General features: G+C 39.4%; 1 protein-coding gene and 1 long non-coding RNA gene across 4 annotated transcripts in view; one reads left to right on the forward strand and one right to left on the reverse strand.

Annotated features, from left to right (window-relative positions):
• LOC126995442 (polypeptide N-acetylgalactosaminyltransferase 5-like) overlaps window positions 1-10,858 on the forward strand; it is a 25,442-nt gene extending 14,584 nt beyond the window's left edge. For 2 of the 3 annotated variants that reach the window (XM_050854993.1, XM_050854995.1), the window contains exons 5-11: window positions 3,468-3,578; window positions 4,456-4,633; window positions 6,887-7,067; window positions 9,004-9,143; window positions 9,509-9,607; window positions 10,186-10,320; window positions 10,712-10,858. In XM_050854993.1, the coding sequence (XP_050710950.1) occupies window positions 3,468-3,578; window positions 4,456-4,633; window positions 6,887-7,067; window positions 9,004-9,143; window positions 9,509-9,607; window positions 10,186-10,320; window positions 10,712-10,858 (991 nt within the window). Of the gene's footprint in view, window positions 1-3,467; window positions 3,579-4,455; window positions 4,634-5,522; window positions 5,704-6,886; window positions 7,068-9,003; window positions 9,144-9,508; window positions 9,608-10,185; window positions 10,321-10,711 lie in introns of all 3 variants that reach the window. The other variant, XM_050854994.1, reaches the window with a different exon arrangement.
• LOC126995444 (uncharacterized) lies at window positions 8,974-24,173 on the reverse strand. The gene is made up of 3 exons (XR_007750329.1): window positions 23,944-24,173; window positions 10,693-10,904; window positions 8,974-9,178 (listed from the first exon to the last, which is right to left on the reverse strand). It is a non-coding gene; the product is annotated as an uncharacterized LOC126995444 (long non-coding RNA).
• Window positions 24,174-25,041: the final 868 nt, after the last annotated feature.

Genomic DNA, 25,041 nt, shown 5'->3' on the forward strand with positions numbered 1-25,041 from the left:
TCTTTTCATTTTACACTTCCCTCTTTTATTTTTTGCTTTATACGCTTATTATTTTTTTGCTTCACATATTCATTTTTCAATTTAAACTAATCTTTATTTTATTTTCGCTCCACGCTACGAATTATTAGAGTTCTTGATAAACCTGATTTCCCAAAATTATTTATCTATCTGTTGGTTGGCTATACATCGGAAGCGGAGGTGCCTCAAGCGTATAAGTGAGACTGCACACATTCACATAGTAGGTCTTCCCGCTAAGGCTCGGTAGTGTAATTAAAAAGGGATAATCCGATTCGAGTTCCAGTTAGTATACAACGATTGAGTGTAGTATATGGCAGACGGTAGCTAGTCCAGCACGTGATCAGAGAGAGGGTAAATTACACACACACACACACACACACACACACACACACACACACACACACACACACACACACTCTCTCTCTCTCTCTCTCTCTCTCTCTCTCTCTCTCTCTCTCTCTCTCTCTCTCTCTCTCTCTCAAAAACTAACACATCAGGAGTAAATTCACGGCAAGCACACTCCGTCCTCATACGTTGGGAGGAAATGTTGCTAAGTTGACAGGCGGCTGGAGTTACTATGTCCTCCCTATTTTGAAAAGGATATACCCCGTGCAAGGAAGAGGAGGAGGAGGAGGAGGAGGAGGTGAGGCAAAGTGGAGTTTCTAATTCTTTGGGCCAGGAAAGTAGTATACAAGGAAAACGGTGTATGTCAGAGAGAGAGAGAGAGAGAGAGAGAGAGAGAGAGAGAGAGAGAGAGAGAGAGAGAGAGAGAGAGAGAGAGAGAGAGAGAGAGAGAGAGAGAGAGAGAGAGAGAGAGAGAGAGAGAGAGAGAGAGAGAGAGAGAGAGAGAGAGAGAGAGAGAGAGAGAGAAAAAATAAAGAATGAAAGTAAGAAAGAAAAAGAAAGCAAAAAGGAAAGGGAATATGGAAAGAAAGAATAAAAAATGAAGGAGAGAGAGAGAGAGAGAGAGAGAGAGAGAGAGAGAGAGAGAGAGAGAGAGAGAGAGAGAGAGAGAGAGAGAGAGAGAGAGAGAGAGAGAGAGAGAGAGAGAGAGAGAGGAGAGAGCATTACTACAAGGCTTAACAATTCTCGCGGATGGAAGTCACTATTATTATTTTTATTATTATTATTATTACTAGTAACATGGCTTTAGAAATTCAAGAGGCTTAATATTTGATGCCGGAATTGGATAAAATGCTACAAAAAAAACAAAAAAGATATATACGCATAATGTAGTAGTCTTATATTTTTAGTCCGTGTTTAAAATGCATGAAAAGTTTCGTTTTTTATGACCCTTAATAACTGTTGTTTATGCACGTAAAGGCCACAATTCCAGTCTTTTTCCCTTGTTTATTTCTTCCCTAAAGTTAACCTGAGCTGGACGGTTCATTAGCGGTAGAAAGAGTGGTGGTGGTGGTGAAAGTAATAGTAGTAGTAGTAGTAGTAGTATAAGTAGTAGTAGCAACCTTAGTAACTGTTGTCTTTGTCGTTTTGTGGAGAGAGAGAGAGAGAGAGAGAGAGAGAGAGAGAGAGAGAGAGAGAGAGAGAGAGAGAGAGAGAGAGAGAGAGAGAGAGAGAGAGAGAGCACGTGATTGATTCCCTCTTAATCATTCTACTCATCAACTTCAACAACAACCCACCAATCCAGAACACTCAAAATTCATACCGGAGTGTTTTTTTTGTTTTACTTCACATCCTTCCACCCATACGCATCTGAGGTCGACGGTTTAGGAACTTCACACACTGGGCCTGAGTGCTGGGAACGGTTACTTGCATTACCTACGAAGTCTCGCGGCTGATGGGCATTTTATTCCTCCCAGCCTCCTTGCTACAAGCTGATTCGTATACTTATTGATCATTCGACACTGCCTGATTCGGACCATTTCGTGACCGATTCGAAGCTTAAGTGTTTCAGCCTCAGTAACTTTGTGGGGCTAGATCTTTACATTAGTAAGTCTAGATATACTCGTGTTTAGTAGGGCTAAGTTGGTAGTGCGGCTGCATTGTTAGTATGAAGTTTAGGTTAGTATTATATGAACGAGGTTGGTTAGTTCAAAACAAGGATCCGAACCAACCAAGACTCAGGCGAATGATCTTGTATGCAGGCCCCTCCTCCTCCTCCTCCCCCTCGCAGCGCCTTTCCTCCACCGCTACTTATAACGCCAAAACCTAGAAACTTTAATGTAAAAAGATGATCATTCAAGATAATTCAAATAACTTTATCCCCCATTGGGTCGGTATCTTACTCATAATTTCTGCCATGCCTTCCTCTTCCCCCTCTACTGAAGTATTATTTGTGTGACAAGCGATATACTACTTGATCCACTTTACTCTTTTTTTTTTACCATCGTTAGCTCGCAAACTGTTATAGTTTATTTTTATTTATTTATTTATTTATTTTGCATTAGAAATAAAACTGGAATCTAGGGTCAACCTCCATATTGCCTAATTTCGACGTTTTTTTTTTATTTTTTATCCCAACTCCACTCAACGGACGGCAGACACTCCATTACTACTGATAATTCACCCTCTAGAAATACCGTCTCCATTATCTGTAAATCGACATCGTTACTCTAATGTGTGTATAGTTCTTTTTTTCCTTTATTTTGCTCGTTCGGCCAATGAGCGCGATGATTACCACCAATTCTCGTTATTATCGCTAGTTATCAGTTGGCACCTCATTTTTATTTCAACCTTAAGAAACATCACTCCATTGTCGGTAAATCATCATCGTTACTCCAGTGATATTTTTTTCCCTTTTATTTGCTCATGTGTGGTGAGGACGGCTCTTCTTGTCATTGTTATTACATTTATCACTTTTATCCCATTATTATTTCGTCTCTCAGAAACATCATTATCGGGGAATCAGCATCGTTATTCAAGTTTTTATTTCATTTTTTTTATTTTCCTCGTGCGGTCAGTTAGTAAGGACAGCTACTCCCCTGATTAATATCACTCTAGTTAGCAGTCGGCATCTTCCTATTATTTCACTCTTTAGAAACTAACATCATCATTGGTAAACCATCATTCGCTTATTATTATTTCCCTTTATTTTCCTCGTACGGTCAAGTATAACTTTGCGAGGGAGACTTTTCCTTTCCTCCGAGGCGCAGCAGGCCCCCGCGGAGAGTCAAATGCGCGTTATTTCACGGCCAACGAGCCTCATGTGTTTTTGATCCGAGGCAGAAGGAAGGAAACGGAGGAGGGCATAAATCAGGCGGGACAGGAATGCGAGAGTTAAGGACGGCGCGCGGCTCCCCTCCTCCAGAGTTAGCCAAAGTGGACTTGAATTTATGACACTTTGGGAACCCCCCAATTTCAAGGAGAGACTTTCCAGCATGACCGTAAAGCAGAGTGAATGGATCTAAACACACACACACACACACACACAGCAGCAGCAGCAGCACCAGTATTCTTATCCTATTCTTTTCGCAATTAATTCTTCTCAGGGCCCGCGTCGTGTGCCCCATCATCGACGTCATCTCTGACGAGACCTTCGAGTACGTCACGGCCTCCGACATGACCTGGGGCGGCTTCAACTGGAAACTCAACTTCAGATGGTGAGGCGGACATTTTTTCTTCTGTTTTCTTCTGCTTCTTCTTCGTCATCTTTTTTTTGTTTGTCTTCTACTTCGTCTTCGTGTTCTTCTTCTTGTTTATTTTTCTTCCGATTCTTTTGCTTCTTCTTCGTTTTTCTTCATCTTTGTCTCCTTCTGTTCATTTTATTTCTGATTCTTTTGCTTCTTCGTTTTCTTCTCATATTATTATTATTATTATTATTATTATTATTATTATTATTATTATTATTATTATTGTTTGTCTTCTACTTCTTCGTCTTCGTGTTCTTCTTGTTTATTTTTCTTCCGATTCTTTTGCTTCTTCTTCGTTTTCTTCATCTTCTTTGTCTTCTTCTTCTGCTGATCATTTTTCTTCTGATTCTTTTGCTTCTTCGTTTTCTTCTCATCTTATTATTATTATTATTATTCCTCAATTATCCTCAGTTTTTTGCATTTTTAATCTTTCCATAAATTTCTGCACCTCCCTCTCTGGATTTATTAGTATCACTTTCCCAACTTCTCTATTTTTAACCTTTTATTTATGTTTGTTGTTCGAAAGTATTTTTGGCACTGCTGACGGCACTTTGCACTTGGTGTGCCATCACTGCAACATAGAAAAGATCAAGCAATGGAAGGTTTTCTCTTAGTTCACTTACATTTTTTATACTTTGATGAATGCTGATAAAGGCAATGGATGTTTTTGTTGCCCTCTTATACCAAGAAGCATAGTAGTAATTAAACACATACCCATGAGTTCAAGCAGTTTCTTTTCAGTGCAATCAATTCCACATATATATTATAGATGATCCCATATAGTACTGTTTTTTTGAGATCATGATTTAAACAAGAACATGATTAAAGCTGTCTGTTTGTCTGGCAGGTACCGGGTTCCTCAGCGTGAGATGGAGAGGCGCGGGGGAGACAGGACCCAGCCTCTCAGGACGCCCACCATGGCAGGCGGCCTCTTCGCCATTGACAAGGAGTATTTTGAGAAGATTGGTCGCTATGATGAAGGGATGGACATATGGGGAGGAGAGAACCTAGAAATGTCCTTCAGGGTGAGTGCTCCTGGGGTGTTAAGTGTTTGTTATATTTATATCTATCATGCTTAAACTTAGTATATGTATTATGTGAGTGAGGAGAACAAGTTTTGTGCCTCCTCTTTATGAATGTGACTCCCATCAACTGGTATATAATGATGGTTTGTGTAACTTCTTTCAACTATTTTTTGCTCAAGATTTGTTAAACATACCAACCAATGCCTCTAAAACTAAACTTATCTACTTCCCTTCTTAACCCCAAGAGTGGGTTCAGGGAAGTGTCAAGGTTAAGTAATATAAGCATATCAGAGTTAACACTTTAAGATATATGAAATTAGTGATTACAGGCAGATTGAGATGCCTTAACTGGTGGGGTCAAGTGGCAGATTTTGTGATGAAAGGTTACTAATTTGGCAGGGCTAGGTTAGTAACTTGGAGGGGCTGAGATATTAATGTAGTGGGGTTATACTGTAATCTAGTAATGGTCACAGTATGTGATAAGAATTGTTTAGTTTTTTGAATAGTGGTTGTAACATAACAATTCTTATTTACAAACCAAATGAAGGACAGATTTGGAAAAAAGAAAAAAACTTAAAACTGTGCCAAATGTTTCCAAAATTATCTTGGTACATTTTCCAAATCATCACTTTTTTCTTATAATAAATCATATAATTATCACTCACATTAGTACTTGATCATAAACTCTACAGTTCCATCACCATTCGTACAACACTTAAGGATGATTAAGATAAGTCAGTAACATGATAGTTTCATGAGAACCCTCTACCTAGCACCATGACTTGCATATGGCAGGATGCTGAGCAATCAAAACAGGTAATTGTTCATAATAACAAGGTTAGTGTGTTAGGAGAACTGTGGGTCAGAATAACATCACACCGGTGCTCAGATCTGGCAGTGTGGAGGCACGCTAGAGATCATCCCCTGCTCCCACGTGGGCCATGTGTTCCGTGACAAGTCCCCGTACTCATTCCCGGGGGGCGTGGTCAACGTGGTCATGAAGAACTCTGCCCGTGTGGCTGAGGTCTGGATGGACGAGTGGAGAGACTTTTTCTTTGAAATGAACCCAGGTATCTGCTCTTCTGCCCCCATCTTCTTTGCCCTAGACCCTGACGGCCCAGCCACCTTCCCTCTGACTTTACAAGCAGTTTGGAGGTGACCCTGAGAGAGATCTCTCTCACCAGACATGCAGACCTAGTGTGGCATTCACCACTAACACTCTCTTTCAGGACATACTTAGAAGACATCCTCTAGATAGTGTTTGCAGTAGCAGATATTCTCTTTCACCTTGCTCTACTAACTCTGTTTATAAGTTTTACTAACCACTAGAACATTTAGCTTCATAAAGCAGTCTTATGTCTGTTTCGGAGATTGCACTTAAAGAATGGTTCAGTGGCACTACCTAATCTACTTAAGAGTGTATTATTTGTTATTAGAATTCTTAGATTCGTGTGCCAAAGAAACAGACATGAAACTGATGAACTTTGCAGGGTTGCGGGCCAGCGGCATAAAGCATCCCGTCATACAAACAGTGTTCTGGATATCAGCAACCTAAAACGTCAAATAACTGAACAATTGAAGCTTTTATCCAAAATACTATGACAGCTGAGTGTGTACTAACAATGAAAATTTCCCATTTTTGTATATAAACACTCTCTACTAATATGCATTTAAAACCTTTTCAGAGACTATACAAACTGAAAAGGTTGCTATAAATGTATTGGCTGTTGCTGGCAGAGCTTAGTTAAATTCTCTCTCTCTCTCTCTCTCTCTCTCTCTGTCTCTCTCTCTCTCTCTCTCTCTCTCTCTCTCTCTCTCTCTCTCTCTCTCTCTCTCTCTCTCTCTCTCTCTCTCTCTCTCTCTCTCTCTCTCAGATATTCCTCCAAAACAAATAACCGAGTTTTGTGTGACATGTTTACTTCAGTATGTGAGTGCATAATTACATCTGCTAGTGTGATTTGAACTTTTCTTGAGGAGTAAGTAATGCAAATTGAGTTTTTGGCATTCCATCAGCACCCCATTCCACATCACATGAGCTCTGAAGGCAATGGCCAGAAATAGTTAGCCATGTACATTTTGAAGAAGCAGGGTTTTAAAGCAGCTTTGGGAGGTGGTGGACGAGCAGCATCAGGTTGGTTTGGGGCCTCGGGTGCAGGGAGATGTACGGTAGATTAGCGCTTGCTCCTGCAGTGCACAGGCCCGAGCTCCAGCATGGCCGCTTGGCTCACACCAGACTGAACCATCATCCTACAGGTGTGGATGTGTGGGGGTACCCTAGAGATCTCCACTTGCTCCCATGTGGGTCACGTGTTCCGCAAGTCCACTCCGTATACCTTCCCAGGGGGCACATCCAAAATTGTAAACAAAAACAACGCACGTCTCGCCGAGGTGTGGCTGGACGACTGGAAAGAATTCTATTACAGCATTAATCCAGGTCAGCCACACACAGCCTTCACCCCTGCCGCACCCTCATGCTCACTACCCGTAGATGCCCCACCCTCACTCACCACCTGTGTTTGTCAATTCAGATTGCTTTTTTTTTATCCATTACACTATAGCACTTATGTTGCATAAAAGGTACGTACATAGATTCAGTTCCTTATATGTAAATAATTGTTTTCCTATTTGTTAAAGCAAATATTTTTTAAATGATGTAGAGAAAAATTTAGTATACTGCATCCACTAAATTTAGTATACTAATTCAGCCTTTTTATAATGAATAAGAGGAGCAACACATCGTAACAATCAAAGTTAGCCACGGTTGAGGGTTTGCCCAGACATGGCTATACAGGCAGCACATGGAAGCAGTAACTTTCATTCCACCAAGAGTTAGAATGACTTTTACAATCTAAGCAGTAGACTTTTATAATTAACTACTGCTAGGAAATTGTCCATTCATAATGAGATGAACAATTAGTTCATAGCAGTAGTACATGATGCTGCATTATACAACCAGTGCCCCTCAATAAAATTAGCCTCAGTAAAATTAGGATGCTACGATGAATAAAGTGCTACAACACGTCCAAAGAAGCTGCAGAACACCTTCAACCCATGATGTGTCGGTGTCCTGTTTTCAAATGTTTGTGAGGCTCAACAATGAAGCGATGTCTATCTGCATATTTTCATCTTCAACAATGAAAATATTAGTTTCATGCAATTTATTGTGCAATATAACTCTGGCTGTGAACTGGCATAGTAGTGAGAATGATGATTATATTCAAATTAAAATAAAAGTAATAATTTCCATGCATGAAAGTGGAAATGTGCAGTTGGTCTAGGTATGACACGGCTAAATCCTGTGAGATGGGGGTGTCAGTTTTGCTTTGCTTTTTATTGTCAATTGCTCACCACAAGCTTCAACTTGCAGACACAAAGGTTTAAACATGTAAAAAAAGCTTGCATATTAGGTGATTCGCACACTGTGATCACACATTTTAGGCGACTTGTCATGTTGTCACTTCATGAACTAAACTTCCTTCATTATGTAAAGCTTCAACTTCCTGTAGGTTGTAGTATGTCACGTGTGTGGGTGTATTACTGATGCAGGTATGTTTTCACTAATAACAAGAATATGAACTTACAAAACTAATACTAAAAGGAGTTCAGTATGCATGATATAAGGGGTTATTAATTAAGACTTTATCATTAATGCTGCACAGATATACATTAGAATTTTTACATATGCATAATATGATAACATACTTCTTAGAGTGAATGCTAGATAAACTAGTTTCATTAACTGATCAAAGATTTAACAATGAATGCAAAAGCTTCCTGCATAACTGCCCTTTATTTAGATAGCTTGGCACTTGAGTGTTTGCCTGCACCTTGGGCTTCCACTGATAGTTATTTTAGTGTTGCCTTTGCCTATTAAAGCATAAGTAGCAATAACAGTGGGAGTAGCACACCATCAAATCACTTTACAGCTGCCTTCTTAAACCACACACTCACTCAGAACAACCACAAACTGTTGACATTTAGAGTTTCCTTAATATTCCCCTCAAAACAACTAGACAGCTCTGACAAAAATGTAAATCTTTCCATGATTATTTGACTAATGTGATTTTTCATGAACAATTTTGTGACGTCTATTAACAGTAGATTTATTAACAGTAGATCTGACATTTTTCAATTTACATAAGAATAGACTATAGTAAATTAAGCATCCCTTGTGGTCATTTTAATTCTTAGGCTTTGACTAAATAATTCATCTGTTAGATTATGTATTCTGGCCACAGTAACTTTTTAGCCCTTGCATTCAGTTTTTCTCTTGATGTTTTAAAGTCTGCAAGACCACAAGATAGATTTAAAGGAAACAGGGAGCATTAACCCCATGAGTCTGGTGTGCTGAGTGTTGCTGTGTGGCTCAGGTGCGCGGAGTGTTGACTATGGAGACGTGAGTGGCCGAAGGAAACTCAGGAAGGACCTAAATTGCAAGAGTTTCCGATGGTTCCTGGAGAACATCTACCCAGAGTCCCAGATGCCTCTTGATTACTTCTATTTGGGAGAGGTGAGTCACTCTTGTAGATGCCTAACTTCTTCTTTCTGATGTTGAAATGCATGTTTCAACTTTTAATACAACTAGAATAATTTACTGGCATTACATAATTGTTTTAAAATTTGACTATATATTAAATGTTAGCAGTTATTAAAGCTGTAGAGTATGTATATTGCTGTACAGCCTTGTAGATTTTTTTCTACATAATGAAGGTTTCTGTCTAACAAAGGAGGGCCTTTCTTTATCAATATTTACTCAGTCTTTCAACTAAGGTGTTTTAGCAACCAAATTGTATCAAACAAAAAGAGATTTTGATATGTTGAGGAATTATTTTAACAGATCCTTATAAAAGGTCCCTGACATTAATTTTCGTACAGATCCGCAACGCAGAGACACAGAGCTGCCTCGACACACTCGGCCGCAAGAGTGGGGAGAACCTGGGCACTAGCTACTGCCATGGTCTGGGAGGCAATCAGGTATGAACACTCAGAATACAATTTGCGTGTTGCATTTGAGGAAGAGATTTACTTCCGGTGCCTTTGTTTAAGAAGGAGCTATAAATATGCATGCTTGATGTCACCTGGACTGGTAGGCATAAAGTGCTCCACAATGGAATATATCCAAATATATTTGGTGTAAAAAAATAATTATTAGAGTAGGAGCTAAATTTTTTTCATTTAATAATAATCTTAAGTAAGTAAAATTAATTTGTAAAGCAAGAAAGTGAAATATGAAGGGCAGGAAGGGAGCAGAGGATAACATATTTATTCCTGTTGCTTGGTACAGAGCACAGCTTTTAGGTCTTTTATTTACCCCTAAGTTGGTCTATACTTATGTCACCAGCTAAAAGATGCTGAAAACCATTGTTCATTTAATAATTTTTCCTCAGAATGAGTTGATATTATGAGCTACAGCACACTCAGTATAAACTGGCCAAATGCATGAATCATCTTTTTTCTCTATGCAACAGTGTATACATCAGTTACATGGGTCACATAACAATACTTCTTCAAATTTACAATTTCATGATTTTTATTTATAAATGTATTTTCAGGTATTTGCTTACACTAAAAGGCAGCAGATCATGTCTGATGATAATTGCCTGGATGCGTCCAATCCCAGTGGACCAGTGAAGCTTGTGCGGTGCCACGGGATGGGCGGCAACCAAATGTGGACTTACAATCAACAGGTATGCAACAAAGGCTTCAGGTGCAGGTGTCCGGTTTTAGGAAATACTTCAATCTAAGAGAATGGCTGATTTATTGTGCAGCTTTCATTGTCATGTGAATAAGTAGAAGATGAAGTATGAAGGTACTAGTGAGAGGTAACATATTATGGATATTTGGAATCTTGAGGTAAGTCTTAGGTTAGGTTAGGTTAGGTTGCAGACTCCTTACGTTCTTATGTTCTTAAGTCCAGTCTTTTTCCTAATAGAAAGAAACTAATAATTACACAATAGAACCTCCCTATGTAAGCATAGTGGGGGCATCTGAAGCTTACTGGAATGCCTTTCAGCAGACTCCTGCAAGAAATTCTCACTTATTTTAAAGTTAACACTTACATTGTGCTTGGTGTTGCAGGATGGGTCAGTAAAGCACGTCAACTCTGGGCGGTGTCTACAGAAGCCAGATGCCCGGGATGTGACCCTCCCGGTGCTCAAGCCCTGCGACGGCACCGCAGCACAGCAGTGGGTCATGAATGGCTCCTTCAAGTGGCAGGCGAATTAACACCTTGTCTGCCCATATGTTACCTTGGAAGCTGCACCATAGCAAGCTGAAATGAACATCAGAGAAGTATGGTGCTGATATATATATATATATATATATATATATATATATATATATATATATATATATATATATATATATATATATATATATATATATATATATATATATATATATATATATATATATATATATATATATATATATATATATATATATATATATATATATATATATATATATATATATATATATATATATATATATATATATATATATTAACATAGACTCTGTGATAAGTCAGAAAATCTTCATCTCATGCAGTGACCTAGTGTTGTTGGTTTGTGAATACCAATGTGATAAAGCCCTATTTCTTGTAGAGCTAGACTACTTTTATCATGGTTGTGATGATAAGCAGTGCAACATAATACCAGTTGGAGTGGACTAAGTGACTATTGCACAGCTTTTGAAAGGAACTTACAGGGTTTCTTCAATGGTACTTAACACAGAGAGATAAGAGTGACTAGTTTAATAGTTCAGAACGGGGCCTGGAAAGTGAGACTCTGATGGAAATCCTTACACTGGAAAAAACACTTTGTTACAATTGTGTGGTGTGGTGACTGGCTGAATCATCACAGCAGAAAAAACAGCTGTGAGGATTGTGCTCTTGAGTAATGATATGAATTGTGGTCAAATAATTTCCTTTGTGATGTAGAATGAAAAATCAAGAGCCATTCAACAATGATCATTATTACAACACACCAGCAGATTGTTTCCCTCTTACATCTGCGAGAAGCTCAACATCTCAAGGCAAACACCATGGGAGTCAGTAACGATGATGGAGCTCCATATTTAGAATGATGTCTTTCCATGCTCGTAATTCTTCCAGACAGAATGAACTTTCCACAAGCATCATATATATGTAATGTAAATATGCTGTCCCATTACTTCCAGAGATTTAACTTCCTTTGCCATCTGTCCAGGTGAGAGTGTGAATTAGTGCCTTCTAAGAAAGCCAGAGAAGGTTTGTTTGACGTTACCTTGATATTCACACCTGGACCACAGAGGAACCATGTGTTGGTTGCTGTGTTATGCCAGCTGATGCAGGGAGAAGCACAAGTAGTGGCAAGCTGTAGTGCTGTTACACTAAGTTACTGAATTGTTTTTTATTTCAAGGGTTACCATGGCTACTTCTGCTGTGATGAAAGTTTGCCATAGGAAATACTTTCCATATCTGTTATTGTCTTTCATTTTGACTCTGAATGACAATAGATACTAAATATTCCTTACTACATTTTTGTAGTTATTAGGGATAAACTTTCCATTTGACTTAAGGGTTACTAATCAACTGCTAGTGCTTTGAAAAATGCACAGAGATAAGTGCTTCTAAGTTGCCACACTTATGGTTCTTCCTTTTGTCAGCACTTCTGTACAGTAGGTAATGCTTCGTGTTGTACCATATGACCCCCAGCTGTTATTGCCAAATGTACAAGACATTTATGCCTTTCAAAATGACTGACTGAAGAACTACAGACAACATAAATGACTCACAAGGGAGAAATGAACGCCTCCAGTCCATGAGATTCTTACTGTGGTGGCCTTGCCTCAGGCGGCCAAACCAGGTGTTCAGAAAATCTTGAAAATGATGTAACATATGCTTTGTTACCTAATTCTGTAATTTTAAAAGATCCTTATTTTATTATAGTATTTGATCTAAAAATGCAGCAGCATAAATGTGAGGGGAGTTGCTGCACTGTGATACCTGCACAAGATTTTTCAAAAGCACATCTCATATTATGTAAGGTGACTGCAGATAACTAATGATCAGTGAAGCCAAATCTAAAAGGGATAGGTAGAACAGAAGTGTGGTATTTTTGTATTGTGAGCATGGTGGAGCAGCTGCACCACCACCACGCCTGGCCGGTGAGTGCCAGCTCTCACAGACTTGAAAACCATGAGCCTAATCCAGTGTGTGCTGTTAAAAGAAGGTTGATTTCCATGATGTGTAGTGTCACAGCAAAACCCATTGTGTGTGGTGTGGAGTCTGTGAAAGCATTCCTGGTGATGAAGGACAAGACTCCCTGAGCTGGTGGCACTCTGAGCCATGAGTGTGGATCAGTTTCACTTGTGTCAAATGGTGACTTGGTTTATACCTCAGGTGTTATAGAATGCTCCTTGAACCCTTCCTGTCTGTTGGTTGTTGAGGAAAGACGCTTCAGATGATGTTGCTTACCATAAAAATTTGATTGAACTTCTTGGAGTGTCATCTGATTAACATTAACTGTGTCCTCTCTAGGCATAAAAAAAATTATATAATTTCAGTTTTAGGAGGGTTAGCATTAATTTGATTATGATATTTTCCTGTGTACATTTCCAAATCCTACGGAGCCGTGAAATATGTAATTATATATGTATTTAGCTTTTACAATGGTGATGGTGTTTGGGGCTGATTGAGTACTTCCAGTTACATTATGGTGATGGTGATGACTTTCTAATTGACAAATTACACTAATTTCATCCTTTGCACTATCATTTTCATAATTATATATATATATATATATATATATATATATATATATATATATATATATATATATATATATATATATATATATATATATATATATATATATATATATAGTCATAATCATTAATGGTGAAGGACTATTGAGACAACTGAGAAAGATTCAGCAAATGGCTGTGAATCAATTTTTCATGTTATTTGTGTTGTAAATGCCATTCCAGGTAACAGCGAGGGAATCAGACTATGAAACAAGATGATGCAATGTTGTAACCATGTGGCAAAGAATGGCTGCAGGGCAAGCTTCATCACATTGCCACACCAACAGAACAAAAAATTACTCTTTAGACAAAATCTCGGATGCAACCTAATGTTTGAACAACATGCATGCATCCTCATGGAAAGATTATAGGTTACTCACTTAATTAATGCATTTATGTAATTGGAAGTCTTTGTGTGTTTTCTTTTCTCATTTGATTGTATCTTTTTGTATTTTAAATGTTATGGGCCATCAATTTATTTTCCTTCATATATGAAAATAAGATTATGTTCATCATGTCAGTGAGCCTGACGGTCTGACAGTTGTGTGCTGGCCACCACCACCGAGGCACTTGAGGAGGATGTATTGGTCCATCTTTCCATTTTCAAAGTTGAACCCCTGGTAGTTGAGAAGGTTAATTACTTACATTACTGCAATTAAGTTTTTGGATTTGTTTGATTAGGATTAATTACAAACAAATCTTCATGTAAAAAAAAAAGAACTGCATGTGAAATATGGAATCATTGATGAATATAGAGTTATTATCTTAAAGCTCACATGATCACTCTTCTTTACCATCTGGAAGGGTATGTTATGAATATTTGTAACTATGTAACAGGGATCTTTGCATTGCTATATAAAAAAGTTGGTTCATAACAATCATAATCTTGTGTATTACATAAAAGTATTACAAATTACATAAAAAATGTTCAGTAGATAATATTATATAAACAAAGCATTGCAATACCTGTTGGAGTACTGGCGTCTTCTTTTTTTGTAGTCTTCCTTAATTTTGTTTGAAACAGATGCAACTTTGGTGTCTGTGATTTTAATGATTTTAGTAAATTTAACCTGCTCCATATATTATTAACTTGATAACATTATAAAAAAGAAAATAGTAAGAAATACATTGCAGTCTTTGTCCTAAGACCACTTTTGAAGCCTGCCCATTATGAAACTGAAAAAAATATATAAGAACATTAAATCAAAGCTAGCCTGTCTCATGACAAAGGGAGTTTCTTGTTATTAAAGAAAATATGGAACGGAAAAAAGAATTAAAAGCATACTTTTCCTAGTAATCGCTTGATTATTTTTATGAATATAAATTTTCTGCGATATAACAAAAGAATATATATTTGCCAACCTTTTCAACAATTTAAGGTGTTATTGTTAACCTTAACCTTCAGTAGAAATAATTTGGTGAAGGTACTTTCAAATTTCCTATTAAAATTATAGCTTGCCTGAAGCTTACATGAATTTTTGACTTAATACTATTTATTTCAAAAGTTATTTTCTGCAAATTATGTGAATATGCTACTTCTGCATCACAAGTTAACCTGCAGTGAATATCGCATGCTGACTACCATCATATGACCACAAATGTATAAACAAACAAAAGAAGAAAAGCATTTGATAAGAATCATATGCTGTCAGACCTGCAATAACTTGTCATTGTCACTTTCATTTAGTAAACTTTTTTTGATCAAATTATATGCCTTAGACTAAAAGCTTTTCATTCCTTAATTGGGTCACATTCCTGATGAGATATGACAAGGCTGCAGGTGAGGTGTGGCTGCCCAAGACGAAGGACAAAACTCACATGCTAAATAACGGTTGTTTTGGCCAGCAAGTTTTCTTCTCATTTATCATTTTTGAAAATGGCTTCTTGTTCAATTTGTTTTTATTAATTCCAAGCCTTGCATTGATTTCCATGCACTATATCTATAAAACCATGAAACTGTAATTAGTTGCTGCAGCATAAAGCAGTTTATCAAACTGAATAAGCAAAGTACTAGGTGTTGCCATCCCTCCTTGGGCCGGTGGTGGGCCAAGCCAGCTAGGCGTCATGTGGGGGAGCTGGAGAAAATTATTATGATTACCATTACCATAAATGGCAGTGAAAGTCTGAGCATTGCATCTAATTAGTATTGACAGATGTAACAAAAGACAGGATTGTTGAATCATCTTCCTTTATTCCTAAATAAGGTGCTTTAATATCAATATCAATAAGCTCAAGTGGATTTGTTGACTTCATTTAACATTTTTTTATCATCTACATCAACACTAATTCATCTCAGATGATTTCATTGTAGTTTAAGATGTAAAGTCTAGAAAAGATGTATATTTTCATGTGTTTGGGATGACTTGAAATATGCTACATGTCAGGAAATGTTATTATTACTTAAGCAGGAATAGCCTGTCTTCTGAATATATATAGTACATATATTTTATTTTGATAAATTATTCGGTTCCATCTTCTCGTCACTTGATCATGAAAATGGTTTCTGTAAATGTAACGTTCATCTTTGCATTTATTAGTATGGCTTGATAACATTCAACCAGTTTATATTATCAGTGAATAAGAAAACATCATTCCAAATGTGAAGCATTGAAACATACCATAATTGTGAATGCTTGTGTTTGTACATACTCTGTAAGTATGTGCACGTGCATGGTGAAGGGAACATTTCAAAGTTTTTAATAAATAGTTTCTTCACAAATTGAGATTTTTAATAAAATGCCACTCAAACAGCACAGCTTGGCATTGTGCTGCTTGCTCATTGCAGTGTGTGTTTGTTGGTTAGGAAGGTGGTGCTTCATTATCAAAGAGGAGCTCCATGCCCTTCATCCCTCTTGGCTTTTCTTCCATTATTTTTCAGTACTAAATCTTTCAGTCAATAGTGCCATGTTTTTCTTGATAGTATAAGTCTTCACCTTGCATGCATGAGTCAGTGGGGACAGGCACTAAGGAGGCTTTGTCTTGTATCTGTATGACACTTTTTTTTTTTCCATGCAGTCACCCTTTCTGTGCCAAATACATCAGTGTAGGAGCCATTGGCTTGCAATTTCCATGAGCTTTGTTGGTGCCCCTTGGACTCCTCCACCAGATTGTTTCTAACAGATTTTTCAGTGGTGTGCCACATGCCTATATTGGTGGAGTTGACATACATGGACTATGCAGGTAATATACTGTAGCTCAATTCTATCTCGCAGAGTAATTAGTAAATTGACACGCAAATTTTAAGATGCTGTATGATTTCATGAAAGGCATGTGATATTTTTTTCACTGCCTTTGGGCTGCTTCATACAGGGCATCAGAGAAGAGCCTCTGTGCATTCTGGAGTTCATTGTTATGAGTTGTGTAATTATAAAATGAACTTTGAACTAGATAAATGTAAAAAAAAACATCAATTAGCCTTTTTGAAACAGGGGGAGGGACGTTTGGAGCTTGCGATTTTATTAAACAGGTACACCCAGTTGAAAAAATCTATAAAACTTTACAAATAACAATGACATTTATCTTATTGTTACACCACCGGCCCGCGCATCACACTCCAAGCACGGGCAAGTGGCGTGCCGCAACCCAAAAACCACCACACCCGGATCGTGAACCCAGAACAGCCACAAGACACACCACGCCAACACTCTCAAAGGCCGCCAACCACGAGGGAACAAGGCAGGGCAAAGACACGCTCACAGTGCAGGTTTTCCACTTTACTTAACAGCTCCAGTCAAATAACGCAAAAATGTGTTGTTTTGTTTGAGATATGGAGACGGGTAACGAATGTTTTTTTTCTTCCCATAAACGATTGACCGATGATTGATTGATAGTTTATTGTTGCAAATAAACAACAAAAGAGAAGGGAGGAGCATGCCATCCCAACCCCCAGGCAGTACAGAGCATAGCTGGGCACGATAACAGAAAACGTTATTGATTGATTGACTGATTGATAGTTTATTGTTGCAGGTAAACAACAAGGGAGAAGGGAGGAACATGCCATCCCAACCCCCAGGCAGGACAGAGTGTGATTATACAACTCGATACCAGATAACTGTTGATGGAAAACCCTATCGGTGATAACCGATATTCGTTAACTGGAGACACAAATATAGGCGATAACCGATACCCGATATAAATCCACAATTTCTATACTAGCTAGCGATAAGTCCGATACGCGAAAACGATACTATATTGATATTTCAAATAAAAAATAAAAAAAACAGATGAATTCAAATTTTCATTATCTGTATTTTAGAAAACTTACAAAACCTGAAAACCACACGTTGACACGTACCTATGGACGGTAATACTAGAAGCTCAACCGGTGTTGTGTTATTTGGCGTCCCCACCGTCAAAAGCTGGCGCTTTTGTTTACAAACACTGGTCTCTCGTGAACTGGCCCATCACTATTTATTCAGTTATTCTTACTTATCACCATTAACACTTCAGCAGTCACTTCAGTAAAGAAGCACTGAAGCACTGGGAACAGGAACACTGGCACTCACTCCGTCACTCGAGACGCAGCTGAGAGGCCACGCGCCACGCTGCCACGTGATAACACAACCCGCTGGATTAACACAGTGAAAATCATCCCTAATGACTTCTAGTCAGTAGGCCCGGGTTCGATTCCTGGCACTCAGTGGTGTTCATTTGACAAACCGCTGGTCTCTGATAGCGCTCTTTACAACGGGATCACAAATTACAGGCAGTGAATAATCATTTTGGGGGCAAAGTTAAATGATTTTTCTCTTTGATACTGATTTTTGAGTAATATAAAAAAAATAACCTAGTGTTTTAATGTTGATGATCTAAGTATGAAATCTCTTCACCGAAGATATTTCATACCCCAAAAGTTTTTCTTAGAACACCTGGCGTCCGGACCACGCATGCATAGTAGGGAGGAGACGTTTTTTCTTTTTTTTCTGAGGCGGAAAAAAGTAGCGATTATCGCTAGTTTGGTTACAAAAGTAACGAAGATACCGATAGATAGATAAATAAGTAGCGGATGGCCGATTACCCGATTTTGTTATCAGCGATAAAGTATCGCGATAACTTGTCGCGATAACGCCCAGCTAAGACTGTATGTCTGATTCAGCCTTCCAGCAACTCTTAATTACGGTTAAAAAGCTTTGTGAGACTGTACAGGTCTACGCTTGCTGGTCTGAGCATGCGCAGTTCACGAGAGACCAGTGTTTGTTAGGAAAAGCGCCAGCTTTTGATGGTGGGGACGCCAAAATACACAACACCGGTTCAGGCGTTTCTAGTATTACCGTCCATTGGTACGTGTCAACGTGTGGTTTTCAGGTTTTGTAAGTTTTCTAAACTACAGATAATGAAAATTTGAATTCATCGATGTTTTTTTTATTTGAAATATCAATATGGTATCGTTTTCGCCTACCGGACTTATCGCTAGCTAGTATCGGAATTGTGGATTTATATCGGGTATCGGTTATCGCCTATATTTCTGTCTCCAGTTAACGAATATCGGTTATCACCGATAAGGTTTTCCATTATCAGTTATCGGTTATCGGGAATAAGGTTTTCTGTTATCGTGCCCAGCTATGCATACAGTACCGCTACCACCATCCCCGCTGTTTCTAGAACGACACTGTACGAGTTGTATTTATATGTACAGAGTGTCGTTCTAGAAACAGCGAGGATGGTGGTACTGTATGTCTGATTCAGCCTTCCAGCAACTCTTAATGTGTTGAAAAACTTTGTGAGACTGTACAGGGCTACGCTTACTGGTCTGAACATGCGTAGTTCACGAGGTGTTTGTAAACAAAAGCGCCAGCTTTTGACGATGGTACACCAAATAACACAACACCGGATGCCTTCAATACCACGGCATGCTCACAAACGAATATGGAATATCAAATTTGAAGCATTGAATAATCATTTTTTGGGCAAAGTTAAGTGATTTTTCTCTTTGATATATTGATTTTTGAGTAACATAGAAAATAACCTATTGTTTTAATGTTGATGATCTAAGTATGAAATCTCTTCACCGAAGATATTTCATACCCCGAAGTTTTTTCATACAACACCGGGCGCCCAGGCCACGCATGCGCGGTAGGGAGGAGACAACGTTTTTTTTTTTTTTTCAGAGGCGGAAAAAAGTAGCGATTATCGCTAGTTTGGTTACAAAAGAAACGAAGATACCAATATATATTTAAATAAGTAGCGGATGGCCGATAACCCGATTTTGTTATCAGCGATAAAGTATCGCGATAACTTATCGCGATAACGCCCAGCTATGCTTATTGCCTATATCACAGTCAGAAGGGGAGGAAGACAGAACTGCATACAAGGCACACTGACTATCAACAAACAGCTTTCCCGAGAGCTACAGTGATATGGAGGGCTTCATATATGGCATAGCGTTCTGCCCTTGTGGAAGACAGATGATCAAGAAGCCTCTTAGAAACCTCAGTGTCAGTGTATTCAGAGGGGGTGACATAGTCCCTAATAAATAATCCACAACCAGTCTTGGTGCCATTGACAGATCCATCACAAAACACATGGACAGCCTGGATGCGGGGATATACTGACAATTTAGTCAGAAAATGGTCCTGCAGGACTTGAGAAGGCCAAGAATCTTTAGGTTTATCCAATTTTTCTATATCAACACTGACTCTATGAGGTTTCCAAGAAGTATAACAAGGGCTGCTAATGAGGGCAAGACACGGTTCAAGGACACCAAGGTCAGATAAGAGCTTGTGAAGCTTTCTAAGGTACGCTTTGGCTGGAATGTTAGGGGTGGGCTGAAAGTTACCAAGAGCCTGCCTAAGCTGAGTGTCCCTATGACAAATCATGCGGCAGACTGTGCGGCAAGTAATTTCCTGGATTCTGCAAACAACACTGGACCGTTCCAACTCAGCTCGGAGGACTTCAAGCTTTGCCGTCCTGGGACATAAACGAATGAAAAGCTAGTAGTTAGAGCATTGAAAAATTCAATAAATTAATAACTTCGTAATGAAGTGTTTTGCCACGTGCTACTGGCACTCAGCGAGCATTGATGCCGATTTTTTTTACATCTATGCCTCGGCCCGAGGGAATCTTAAGATGGCGGCTGCGAGCTTCAGGATTCTAACCAGGCTAGTACAGAGAAAGCCAATCCAGTTATAACAGAGATCAGTGGATGCACCCCACGCCGCCGGCCATCACACAGCCCTCCGCGCCCCAAACTTTATCGGCAGCAGTTGGGGAAGTCTTTCTATTACCTATATAAATATCCCTTCCTCGCCTGACTCTTGCCTGCAGGGAGGGGCGCTGCCTCCTGAACGTCATGAGCCTGATATACTTGTCATAGGCCACGTGGACCACTCGGACCATCAGCTCGATTCTTTTGAAATAAGTCATGCTCACATTCCTGAAAAGTTCCTGCGGTATGAAATTTCTGTTGGTGGCCGACGGGATCTAATATTTGCTACAGAGGAACAACTATCCCTGTTAAGAAAGGCAAACCATTGGTACGTAGATGCAACTTTTAAAATAGTCCGCTGCCCCATTAAACAACTTTGTAGTATTCATGCATTCACACAAAGTGACAAGAACTTAAAACAAGTGCCACTGCTGTTTGAACTAATGTCTGGGAAAAGACGTAGAGATTACAAAAAGATGTATGCAAAAACTAAAGATCTTTTAGGTGGGGAATTGAAAATAAATGAAATTACTATTGATTTTGAGGCAAGCATTTGGAATGCGATTCCCGAAATCCTGCCAGATGTTATAAACGCGGATGCAGCTTTCATTGGGGGCAGGCAGTGTGGCGTAAAATTCAAGAAATAGGCCTACGAGTACCTTACACAAATGATGTTGGAACGCATAAATATCTCGGGAAAGTCCTGACATTGCCTTATGTTCCTGCAGAGCATGTTGCAGAACTCTTCATGAGATTTTATATGAAAGCAAACGACTCTCACGCCCTCATAAGTCTTCTAGACTATATAAAAAAATCCACCTGGATCCATTCTGACATTTGGCCTCCCAGAGCGTGGTGCGTATTTGGTATAAGCATCCGTACAAATAACGATTTGGAAGGTTGGCATAATATGCTAAATAGGAAGGCGCGCAAATAACAACTCAGCTTTTACTTGCTCATAAAATTACTCAGTGACGAGGCCAAACTAGTAACTTTGCAAGTGTGTCTCTTCTCAGATGGGAAGGTGTGGCGTATGCGTTATACATATCTCTTGTATTGACTAGGGGTTGGACAGGCATGATACGTCCTCCTCATATGTTGTAATTTTCAACAATAAACTATTCAATTCTCTTCTATTCTATTGTTATTACTTTTGGTTTTAGCAACTGACTGCAGCTTACTGTACCGTGTAAATAGGCATTGTGCAGTTGAAGAGAATAGATTAAAATTCATTAAATATTGTAAATTCTAGCAGGTGTTTCGTTGTGTTGAATACGCAATGGGCCGAGTTGGTATGCAATGGTCCGAGTTGGCAGTGGGCCGAGTTGACAATGGGCCGAGTTGACCGGCATTCGATTCATCACTTCAACGGCACTTTGCTTCCTTTCCGATACCTGCCCGCAGTAAACTTTAGTATACGGTATGGAGAGAAAATTAGTGTAAACTAATTATCTGGGGGTGGAGGGGGCCCTGATTCCATTAATCGCCGTGCTGCTCCCTTTATTGTTAACACACACACACACACACACACACACACACACACACACACACACACACACACACACACTAGGATGTAGTTGCTGGAATAAATGTTCTGTGCGATTCCAAGGTAGTGTGAAGATAAGTCAGCTATGATTATAGTTCAATAACATTTAAAATACTTATTGTTGATTAAAAAAGATAATACAGTAAAATTCTAAGGCCATGTAAACGAGTTTCATTTTGCCTGAGGGTCAAAATAGTTAGGTTTAGATAATACTGTAGGAAAATGTCAACATATTATAATGACATTGGTACCCATGAAAATGAAGACTGTGCAACCTTATACATTGGGGCTATTAAATAAAGATGGACTATAACCCAACCTAGAGGAGTTTCTAGCTGTAGACCCTTCACATGAGCAAATAGTAATCCAACCTACCACCATTGATAGTAATATTTTCCCGCATTTTAAAATCTCATAAACGAGTAAAAATAATGGAAACGGTTACCAGAGTGATGATTAGCAAATACAATCTAAACAAATAATGTGTTAACTTTAAGCGTGAGTTGGGTGTGATTCTAAAGTTTTACCAAGACAGGTATGGCTCACCAAGGGCTAACTTCTGTTCATCTAAACCAGTTGTTCCCAAACTTTTTTACATGATGCCCCCTATTGATTTCTAAGAAATCCTCACGCCTCCCACCCTTTGTTTAGAGAGAGAGAGAGAGAGAGAGAGAGAGAGAGAGAGAGAGAGAGAGAGAGAGAGAGAGAGAGAGAGAGAGAGAGAGAGAGAGAGAGAGAGAGAGAGAGAGACTCACGTGAGGATGATTCAATCAGTGTTACTCCTTCATGTTTGTGTGTGTGTGTGTGTGTGTGTGTGTGTGTATGTGTGTGTGTGTGTGTGTGTGTGTTTCTTGCAAAACTGCAATTTCTGGCAGACGGAATTACGCCCCCCTTATATCCAGCCCACGCCCCCCCAGTTGGGCGTTCCCCCCAGTTTGGGAACCATTGATCTAAACTCTTGTAACACGTCCAGTCTATTAGAATTAGACTGTGGCCTTGATGAGACTGTGAAATATCCATTGTGAGTCTGTAATAAGAGCTAGAGCCTTGTGGGAGAGATCACATCCAATAATTTTGGCCATAAGGGCCACAGCTTCCCTCATCAGCTTCGATGTCTGGATCTGAGGTGAATGATTGTTTCAGTCCTTGTAGCTGTGCCTCTCTCACAATGATTTCCATTGACAGTACAAAGGGAGGGCGGTTATGAGAGCAAAACACACACTGCCATTGTGTGTGTCTTGCTGTCATAACCGATGGTTTCCTCACAAGACGACTGACTGTCAGCACACCTGTCTTCTCAGCTGCCTTGCAGTTAAATTATATTTACACTTTGTATCCCCTCTGTGGCATGTTGCAACAGCCGAAGGCTAGGCACCACCTTAAAAATAAGAAAAAAATGACCCGCGAGACACCATGCTTTGAAGTCGGCGCGGTGCTCCAAGGGCCAATAATGGCGCCCGGCCGCCTATGTCGGGACTCTCTCTATCGACCCTAGAGACGACCCAGACGACGCATTTCATGTTTACCACCGCATTCCCCGAAGTCTCACTGGCCCCCAAGCCAATTTAGGTTGCGAGGGGTGAGTATGGGCAAACACTAGAATAATACCGAATTCATTACTTAAATTGCACTGGATGTTAAAGATTCACCAAATATGACTAAATGGGTAATTGGCGGCTACTGGTCTAGGCCAATTAAAATACTCGAACGTATGTTACATCTGCGCCACTATGTTTCTGTAACAAGAAAACACCTGCTGTAACCTTTCCAAGCATCTACTACTTCGCCGCTAATGAGACTAGCATTAGTAAAGCAAAACAGGTAAGTACACACCTGATACAGGGAAGCACGCATTACTCCCCACCTGCTGGCTGCTGACTGGCGCTGCGCCGCTGGGCCATAGTGTTAGACTTCCCCATTCCCATCCCATCCCCGTCCCTTACCCGTGGCCATAACCCGTAGTGTAAAGCGTCCCCATGTGGTTGGGGTTGTTTTACGCTACCCCGTGAGGGTGCGGATGGGGTGGGAAAAGTGTTGACTCCGCGGAGTTGAGAGCAGGACATCTTCGGCTTTTCCTTTGTATATTTCATGGGTAAGTAGTGTTCTATTTGTTATTATAGAAGGACATATATTGAAAAGCATCAGAATATTTGTATGACTGATATTATATCGCAAACTTTGCTAAAGTTAATATATATTTTTTAGTTTGTAAAGACTCTGGTGTTTCCATTTGATTGTAAACGTACAGTTATTCCTGAAAATTCCTTTATAATTGTCCCCAAGAATGGCAATAGACGGCGGATTGATGACTAAATATGGCATTATTATGGGAATACTTAACATATACTATAAAAAGGGCATTTCTTGGCGACCACCTTGATTTAAGACAAAAATGCCATAAATGACACGACCTGGCAAACCCGGTGTGGCTGCCCAGGTGTGTGACGAGTCATGGATACCAACCTGTCTCATAAATTAACTTACCCGCGTTACTTGTTATTTACTTGTAGATCAACAGCGCTATTGTTTTGTTTTATGATATATAATGTATATGAATACAATGGTGTATAAAAAATGCATTATTTATTTCGTTTTCTGTAATTATTGGTTTGAAAGTGCTGCCAACATAATATGACGTGAGGCTTGGTCCCTCATATCTGTCCCGTGGATGGGAAGGTAACGGGGCGGCATGTCCATACCCAAGTCCCGCGCATGGGGATGGGGACGGGTAAGGAATGGGGAAGAGTAACACTATGGCCGTGACCAGCCCCGCCCGCTGTCTGCCCCCCTCCCAGCCCCGCCCCGTTCCTCCTGCCCCTGCCTCGTTAACAGGTTGCCGATAATTGTTGATCATCAGCCACTCACCGTAGCCGTCACCTGCTTTTCGCAAAGAACTTGTAGTAACGAGTGTGCGTAGCGTCATGAAGGGAT

Source organism: Eriocheir sinensis, chromosome 8 (genome assembly GCF_024679095.1).
Source record: "Eriocheir sinensis breed Jianghai 21 chromosome 8, ASM2467909v1, whole genome shotgun sequence".
In the NCBI taxonomy this organism is placed as follows: Eukaryota; Metazoa; Arthropoda; class Malacostraca; order Decapoda; family Varunidae; genus Eriocheir; species Eriocheir sinensis.